Source organism: Trichechus manatus, unplaced genomic scaffold, assembly GCF_000243295.1.
Source record: "Trichechus manatus latirostris isolate Lorelei unplaced genomic scaffold, TriManLat1.0 scaffold00035, whole genome shotgun sequence".
Classification (NCBI taxonomy): domain Eukaryota; kingdom Metazoa; phylum Chordata; class Mammalia; order Sirenia; family Trichechidae; genus Trichechus; species Trichechus manatus.
Genome location: NW_004443971.1, coordinates 13,307,667 through 13,317,176, shown reverse-complemented (window position 1 = coordinate 13,317,176; position 9,510 = coordinate 13,307,667). Strand labels below are relative to the sequence as shown.

General features: G+C 42.1%; 1 protein-coding gene across 1 annotated transcript in view; it reads right to left on the bottom strand.

The window, feature by feature from the left end:
• RABIF (RAB interacting factor) overlaps positions 1-8,373 on the bottom strand; it is a 21,967-nt gene extending 13,594 nt beyond the window's left edge. The window contains exon 1 of the mRNA XM_004375279.2: positions 8,005-8,373. Coding sequence (XP_004375336.1) covers positions 8,005-8,130 — 126 coding nt within the window. The 5' untranslated portion in view covers positions 8,131-8,373. The remainder of the gene's footprint in view (positions 1-8,004) is intronic.
• Between the last annotated feature and the right edge of the window lie 1,137 nt (positions 8,374-9,510).

Below are 9,510 nucleotides of genomic sequence, written 5' to 3'. Positions count from 1 at the left end.
ACATAAACCAGAGACTTCATCAGCCTGAGACCAGAAGAACCAGATGGTGCCCAGCTACCATCAATGACTGCCCTGACAGGGAATACAACAGAGTCCCTGATGGAGCAGAAGAAAGGTGGGGTGCAGAACTCAAATTCTAGTAAGAAGACCAGACTTAATGGTCTGACTGACACTGGAGGAACTCCAGAAAGCATGGTCCCTGGATCTTCTATCAGCCCAGAACTAAAACAATTTCCAAGGCCAACTCTTCAGACAGGGATTGGACTGGACTGTGGGACATAAAGTGATACTCGTGAGGAGTGTGCCTCTCAGCTCAAGTAGATACAAGGGACTAAATGGGCAGCTTCTGTCCAGATGTGAGATGGGAAGGCAGAGAGGGTTAGGAGCTAGTTGAATGGACATCGGGAATCAGGGATGGAAAGGAGGAGTGCGCTGTCACAGTATGGGGAGAGCCATTAGTCACATAACAATGTATGAATAAATTTTGTATGGGAAGAAAAAGAAATAACATGGAATTTGGAAAAGGATAGTGGTAATGGTTGCACAACATAATGAACATTATTAATGTCACTGAATTGTACATGTAAAAATTCTTGAATTGGCAAATGTTTTGTTATATATATTTTTACCATAATAAAACAATAACAAAATAATAGCGAGATATCATGTACTCTTTATCCAGTTTTCCCCCAAATGGTAACATTTTGCAAAGTATAGTACATTATCACAACCAGGATATTGACACTGATACAACGCACTGAGCCTATTCAGATTTCCCCAGTTCACCTGTACTCATTTGTATATATGTGCGTGTATTTAAGAAGCCCTGGTGGCGCAGAGCTATGGCGAGCTACAGCTGCCTACCAAAAGGTCGGCAGTTTGAATCTATAGCTGCTCTGTGGAAACCCTATGGGGCAGTTGTATTCTGTCCTATAGGGTTGCTATGAGTTGGAATTGACTTGACAGCAATGGTTCTTTTTGTTTTTGTTTTTTTTGGTTTGATGTGTATTTAATGCTATATAATTTTATCCCCTGGTGACAAACATACCAGGATACACCTGGTATATCCACAACATTGTCAAGATACTGAACACTCTCTACTAGTCTGTTCTCCATGTCTAAAATTCCATCATTTTAAAAATGTTACACATAGGCAGTCCCTGACTTTCGACGGGGTTACATTTCGATAACTCCATCACAAGTTGGTTCTGATGTAAGTCAAATACCTCGTTTTTTTTTTTAAGTTTTCATTATTATTGCTTTTTATTATCAATATCCTTAGAAATCCGATCTTTGTCTTTGGGAATTGGCATGAGAATGATAACATTAGCAAATTAAGGGCTGCAAAGTTGTATGTAGTACATACTACTAATGATAAGATGTACCAACAAAAAAACCCAACACACCCACAGAGGTTTTAAGTGCAGTTTGTTGTAACTCGAATACGTTGTAAATCAGGTACTACATGTAAATGGAATCATATAGTATGCAATCTTTTGGGATCGCCTTTTTTCATTCAGTATAATTCCCAGGAGATTCGTCGAAGTTGTGTGTATCAATAGTTCTCTTTTATTTATTCCTGAGTAGTACTCCATGGCATGAGTGCTGCCTATTCTCTTACCCTCCACATACTTCAGGATCTGGAGATGGAGATCAGTGTCCTCCTTGCTCCCCAACGCAGCTCCCAGATTACTACTCCTATGTAAACACCTCTGCTCCTTTAAAGTTCCTGCCATCTGGCGACCCTCATGGTTACCTTAGGAGGCTCTGGTCACTCTTCCCCACCCACTGCTGACTGGCTCCTGGCTCAGTGTCATGGATCGAACTATGTCCCCCCAAAAATGTGTGGGTCATGATTCTCAGTATTGTATGATTGTGTACCATTTTGTAATCTGATGTGATTTCCTTACGTGTTGTAAACTCTATCACTATGATGAGGTTGTATGTGATTTCCTTATGTGCTGCACACTCTATCACTATGATGACGTTATACTGATGAGGTCTACAAGATTGGATAGCGTCTTAAGCCAATCTCTTTTGAGACATAAAAAAGAGAAGCGAGCAGAGACACATGGTAACTTCATACCACCAAGAAAGTAGTGCCGAGAGCAGAGCGTGTCCTTTGGACCTGAGGTTTCTGCGCTGAGATGCTCCCAGACCAAGGGAAGACTGATGCATCACAAGGACCTTCCTCCAGAGCTGACAGAGAGAGAAAACCTGGAGCTGACGCCCTGAATTTGGACTTGTACCCTACTGGACTATGACAGAATAAACTTCTCTTTGTTAAAGCCACCACCTGTATTTCTGTTACAGCAGCACTAGATGACTAAGACACTCAGTCTTGCCTTTGATCCCATATCTTTCCCCCATCCTGATTGCTTCTACACCCGTGGGGATGATTCAAACCCACAGCTTCCTCAACTCCTCTATTCCAATCGCCTTAACTCCACTCCAGCCCCATTTCTTGCACTTTTATCATGCTGTCTTCTCTGGCCACTTTAATCACATCCTGCGTTCCAGCTGCGTCAAACCTTTCAGTACTTCAAACATACCATACTTTCTCTCACAATTATGAAATGTCACACTGCGGTTCTCTCTGCCTCTACTAAGCTTAATTATAATTTCCTCTGCTATAAACTTTAGGTAAGATCTTGAGAAGTAGAGTTATTGAGTTCAAAGGTGTGAACATGTACATGACTTAAAAACCATTTATATGACTTAAAAAGAACACAAAATATATGTTGCACAAATAATGGAGTAATGGTGCCAACTAAGCATACAGAGCCATTCTATCTATCCTAATCCATTATTTATACTGGCCTTTTATTGTTTAATTTATTTAAATCCAAACAGTTACTAAGCTCCTACTTATGTGTACAGTATAGGTGTAGGAGATACAGAAGTGGAAAGGACACAGGAGCTCATAGCTCTAGTGGTATAAACAACAAATAATACAAATAATTTCATGAGGTCAACTGAGATTACAGATGTCAGAGTGTTTTGAAGTCTTCAGGCCAGGGTTTCTCAACTTCAGCACTACTGATATTTTGGGCTGGGGAATTCTTTGTTGTGGGGGGCTGTCCTGTGCATTTTAGGATACTTAGCTGCACCCCTGACTTCTACCCCCTAGACACCAGTAGCAACCCCCCAACTGTGACAACCAGAAACGTCTCCAGACTTTGCCAAACGTCCTCTGGAGAGCAAAGTCACCTCCAGTTGAGAAAGACTGCTTTAAAGAACCGTGGAATATAAGATAATCACTAGGCCCTAGATCATCTCAATGGTAGGACTGGAGAAGTCTTGTTTTCAAATTGTTCCTGTTTAGAGGCTATACTAGATTATTCCACTGGGCAGAGTAAGAAAGAATGCTATTGGCCACCTGTGACCTGGACTCCTTACACCTTCTCCAGATTTTTTAATGTCTGGAGCACTCCTTCAACACCTTCAGAGATGCAATTGCCCTAATGGTGGTTTCTCTGCAACATTTCAGGTTTATGATGACCAAAAAGAGCTACCCCAAAACTTTAGGGGGTTTCAGTTAAGGAGTTTGGTGCCCTTGAGGCTGTAAACTATTTGTTCTCTGTAAGGGTAGGGGCTTTTTCTCTTGAAGTATGTGACACACAGCAGGGGGAAGGGGCAATAACTGGTGAGACTCTCCCATGGAATTTTATTTTAAAACTTCCTGTTAACATCATGGCCTAGAAGCTATATTTTTCCTGAAATTAGTATCTGTGGAAAGGAAGGAAAAAAAACCCCAAAAACTTAGGACTGAAATGAGAAGGATAACTGGGGTAGGAGCAGGGCTGACTGAGATGTGCTGGAGTCCAGGGAAAGGATCCTTCTAATATTCTTTTCTCAAGAAAAAGAGAATTTCCAGAAACAGTGAAGCTATGTAAACAAACAAGCAAAAACACCTCTCTATGTCTTTTAAAAAGAGGAAGAAGAAATTAAAACACATAAACGTAGTTTCTGGCACCTTTTCTAGATTAGAAGCCACTTTATTAGTTGAGAAATATAAACAGATAGAAATATAATATGTATAATTTATTTTGCTCCACACAACTTTTAGCAAGGTCAGTTTAAAACAAAATACATCAAACAGGAATTAAAAATTTTAAAACACACGCAGACCAATGGAATAGAACTGAGAGTCCAGAAGTAAACCTACACATCTGTGGTCAACTGATTATTGACAAGGGCCATAGGGAAAGAAGAATCTCTTTACTAAGTGTTGTTGGGAAAATTGTATTTCCACATGCAGAAAAATGAAACAGGATCCATGCCTCACACCATACACAAAAACAAATTCCAAATAGATTAAGGACCTAAATGTGCAAACCAAAACCATAAAATTCTTAGAAGAAAATGCAGTAGCAACACTGTCAGGCCTAGTTTTTAACAATACATTATTTAATAATTTAATATTATATCTAATATAATAACAAAGGCACAAACGGAAGACAAAATAAATAAATGGGACCTCATAAAAATTTAAAACTTTTGTTCATCTAAAGACTTTACCAAAAAAGTGAGAAGACAAGCTACCAACCAGAAGACTATCTTCAGAAACCGCAGATCTGATAAGAATCTAATAACCAAAACATATAAAAAAACTTTGACTCCTAACAATAAAAAGACATATAACCCAATCATAAAATGGGCAAAAGTCTTGAATAGACATTTCACCAAAGAGGACATTCAAATGGCCGCCAGATACATGAAAAGATGCTCAGCATCATTAGCCATCTGAAAGATACAAGTCAAAACCACAACGAGATACCATTTCACTACCACTAGGAAGGCTTAAAAAAAAAAACAACTCAGAAAATAACAAATGTTGGCGAGGATGTGGGGAAACTGGAACCCTTACCCATTGCTGGTGGGAATGCAAAATGGTACAGCCATTGTGGAAAACAGTGGAAGTTCTTCAAAAAACTAAAACTAGAACTACCATATGACCCAGCAATTCCACTCCTAGGTATATGCCCAAAAGACTTGAAAGCAGACACTCAAAAAGACACTTGTACACCAATGTTCACTGCAGCACTATTCAAATAGCCAAAACCTTAATCTCCCTCAAAAAAATGTGGTACATACACACAATGGAATGGAATACTACTCAGCAAGTAGGCGAAATGAAGTCTTGATACATGCTACAGTATGGATGGAGCTTGAAGACATTATGCTGAGCAAAACAAGCCAATCACAAAAGGACAAATATCGTGTGACCTCATTTATATAAAAAGACAAGAAAGGGCAAATGTACAGAGATTAAAGTTCAGTAGTGGTTACTAGGGGTGGGACGGAGGAGGAAAAGGGAAGTTAACTGTGATGGAAAAAATGCACTGATTAAGGGTTCGGTTGCACAGCTGATTATTCTGTTGTCAATAAATTGTACACCTGTAAAAAGCTGAATTGGCAAAAGTTGTGTGATAGATATATTTACAATGATAAAAACAAAAAACAGTAGCTGCTGAGGCTGCTTATGTACCACCAAACACCTCATGGGATTTGGTTCCTTGGTTTTGAGGTTTAGAGTCATGGTCTCATGGGACATTCCAGTTAATTGGCTAATAATGTGTTCAGTGCTCCTGTTCCACCTCCTAGTTCATTGCGTTGTAGTATCTGGGGTCTTAAAACTTTGCAAGCAGCCATCCAAGGCACAAACATTGGTCTCTATCCGCCTGAAGCAAAAGACGAAGGAGAGTCAGGAATAGGAGGAGGATATGGAATGTGTGGCTAATTACCTCCATGAACAACTGCCTCTTTTGCCGTGAGACCAGAAGAACTGGATGGTGCCTGGCTACCATTACTGAATAACATACCATAGATGAATCCTGATCAAAAGCGGGAAAATGGAGAACAGAATTTCAAATTCTCATGGACTCCAGACCTTCTGGAGCCATGGTGGGTGGATGAATCCCTAAAACTATTGCCCTGAGATAATCTTTAAACCAAAAATATCCCGTGAAGTCATCTTAAAACTGAACAATAGTTTAGCTTCCAAAACCAAACCAAACCCACTGCCTTCAAGTCCATTCCAACTCATGTCTTGAGCATTATGCTCTTTTAAGAACATCTATATGAGATCGAACTAAAACAGTAACTTGAAAGATTAGATAGGAACCTCAGGGGGCAGTGAGTTAATGTTAATGAGGGAAGAACAACTCAGAAAAGGAGGGTGAGAATGGTTGTACAACTTGAAAAATGTCATCAATGTCATTAAACAGTACATGTAGAAACTGCTGAATTGGTGTACGTTTTGCTGTGTATATTCTCAACAACAACAAAATACATAAAATTTAGAGAAAAAAATAAAAACAAACTATAAACTCCTTTTAGAAGTCTCTTAATTTCTGCCAGTTTATTAAAGTAAATAAAACCTTGCCAAAGGAAAGGGGAGTGGGAATCAGCACATATTAAGTACAAAATGCTAGGCACAGTGCTGTCACACAAATCCTTTCCTATAATGCAGTCTTTATTTTACACAATGAGCAAACTGACATTCATGAAGGTTAAGAAACTGTTCCAATGCTAAGGAATGGTAAGGTCAGAATTTAATTCTGTGTATGTTTTAATTCCAAGATCCATGTTCATTCCACCACTCTATAACGCAACTAACAGTAAAACAGAGAGCTCTACTCCCAATCCGTGGAAGCCTAATCAAGGAGACTGGGGGAGCTCCACCAATCTCTGGACTAAAAGTCATAAAAACATCCATAAAACAAAGACACTGACTGATTCTCCCTTCTTTTATGAAAAGAGATCTGCTTTTGGAGGGAGAGGTGCTTCTTGCTCCTGCAATGAAACCTGTGAGGGCTGGCACTCGATGGGGACTGCCTTGTTTTTCCAGGTCTCTCGAATTTCTGCCTTTGACAGTCTTACCAATTTCTATCACTTGTTTTAGTGGAAAATAATATTTTAGTTGTCCTTCTCTGACAGGTTTCCACCTTACACAGGTTCCGGCTTTCATAGGTTTTACTGTATATTGGACATTACACTTTATCATCTGTTCAACCACATGAAATGATCGATTGCACATTTTAAGAAATAATTTGGAGTGATAGTATAGGTACATGGTGGAAATAAGATCATACTTCGCACTTTCCTGTGGGTATGGTACATTTCAATAAAAAGTTTACCAAAAAAAAAAAATCAACTTACTCACTGGGGTGTTGAGGTACGAACGGTATTAAAAGTCCAAACTTGAAGAAAAAACATTTCCTTCAAAATATATTTCCAGAACTTCAGACTATTATCTCATCTGAAATATGGTTCATCTGTGAAACTGTGGATTCCAGTACCTTGGTCAAGTATTTAGGTTACAGGTTTCTTTTGTCATAATTTGTTCTTTCTGAAGCTCCCGTGGAGCAGACCCGCGCCTGTCAGGATTACGGACTGGTGGGTGAGGGCTGGATGTGGGACACGGATCAGTTACACTCAAGCGCCAGTTTGGCAGCATGCGAGGCAAGGAGCTGAAAGATAAACCTGCTGGGTCTCACAGGTTCGCCGGCTCTAAGAAACCAGCAAGCTCAGGGCGCATACCTTCCACTCGTACGCGGAACAACTGAGCCTTAAAGCGCAGCGAGGTGCAGGAACGGCGCGCCCCACGGCAGCTCCGAGGACCCGTCGCTAGACGGGGCCTGACGGATGGGCCGGGCCTCCGGCGGCGGCAGCGAGTGCTCTGACAGGTCAGGCCTGGGACAGAGGGTGGGCTGTCAAAAGCCAGGTAGACGGGCATACGGAAAAGTTCGCTCCCAAAGGCTTCTGCAGTCCAGGAGCCTGGACCGGGGCCGCCATCCCTTCCTCCTCCATCCTCCGCCGCAGGGAGCCAAGGAGGGAGGGCTCGGGCTGGGCGGAGCCTCGATCCCGGGGCGTGGCTTAAAGACCGCGCGAGGAGCGGTGCGGTCTCCGGAAATTGAGGCACCGGGACTGACCCGACCTCCTCGGGCCCTCTGGGAAAGAGCGTGCGGGGTGCTAAATGCCTCTATTCTGCCTCCTTACCTGTCGGCGGGAGAAGACAGCGGTCCCTGGCTGCAGTACCCGGGAGCCACAACGTTGGCAAAGCACCGCCTTCCGGTTTCGGCCCTCGGCTGACACTAATTCGTTCGGCTGCTCCGCTGGTTCCATTACCGCTACCGCCACAGCCTCCTTGGCCACTACCGCGCAGGCGGTCTCTGCTGCCGGATCTTAACTGCGCTAGCGCGCCTTGGCAGAGACGGGGCGGGGAGCGGACGACCACTCCCTCTTTGCGCAGGCGCCCGCTTCCCCTGTTCTTGACTCTACTGCGCAAGCGCCCTCATTCATTGCCTGACCCCCGTGACTAGGTGTCCCATGGCTTTGTGACAGGGTTACCTCCTGGGACCAGTGGCAAATCAATTCTCTCCATACATACCTGGTCACTGGACTTCCCTTAATATTGAGTAAGGCCTGAAAAACAAGCCATTAAAGATGACCTTAACTCAAGTTTTCTGGCTGAGATTTGAATTCATTCTCATAAATTAATAGTGGCATTAATGGGGGCAATATGAAGGGAATCCAGGCTCGAGTTCCCATCATTAAGTTTTAGCCACGTTAGCTTCTTCGCTTCTTCTATAGGAAACTATTTAGCGGAGTATGTACCTTTTTGGTGTTGGAAAAGGATGCCTGGAAGCTTTAACTGCTGATTATTTACGGTGTGAAAGAACCCTGGGGGTGCCGTTGTTACAGGATTGGCTGCTAACCAAAAGACTGGCAGTTGAAATTCACCAGCCACTCCTCGGAAACCCTATGGGGCAATTCTACTCTGTCCTATAGGCTCGCTATGAGTCAGAATCCACTCCATCGCAATGGATTTTTTTTAGTGTGAAAATGCTTTAGAAATTATTAAATCACAATTTCCTTAGGGAGTTGGTACTATTGTTAGCCCCAGTGCATAATGAGGAAAGTAAAAATCAGAAAGGTTACTTTCCATGGTCCACAGATCCAGGCCTCAATCTAAAGCCGCTGCTCTTCATCATTACACCGCATACTTTTTTTATTCTGATTAGCCTTCTTTAGATCTCTTAGTTCTCTTCCAGCTGGCCATAGGTCTCCTGAAATGGGCAGGGGAAACAGAATATGAGAGGGAACTATGCCACTTGATTAAATAATTCCTACTCTATCCACGGAAACCCTGGTGGCATACTGATTAAAAGCTGTGGCTGCTAACCAAAAGGTCCAGAGTTCAAATCCACCAGGTGCTCCTTGGAGACTCTATGGGGCAGTTCTACTCTGCCATATAGGGTTGTGGAGTTGACTGGACAGCAACGGGTTTGGGTTTTTTTGTTTTTGTTTTTGTCTATCCACCACCCCCATCTCACGTTTTTTCTTCTTCCTCTTCATCTTTAATTCAACTTTTAATGAGTATATAACATGCCAGACATCGTGCTAAGCCTTAAGGGTACAATAACAGGCAATTTGTATTTGAGAACATAGTGTAAAAAGACAGAACCAAACCCAATGACGTGATAAAAACAACAGTCACAGGAA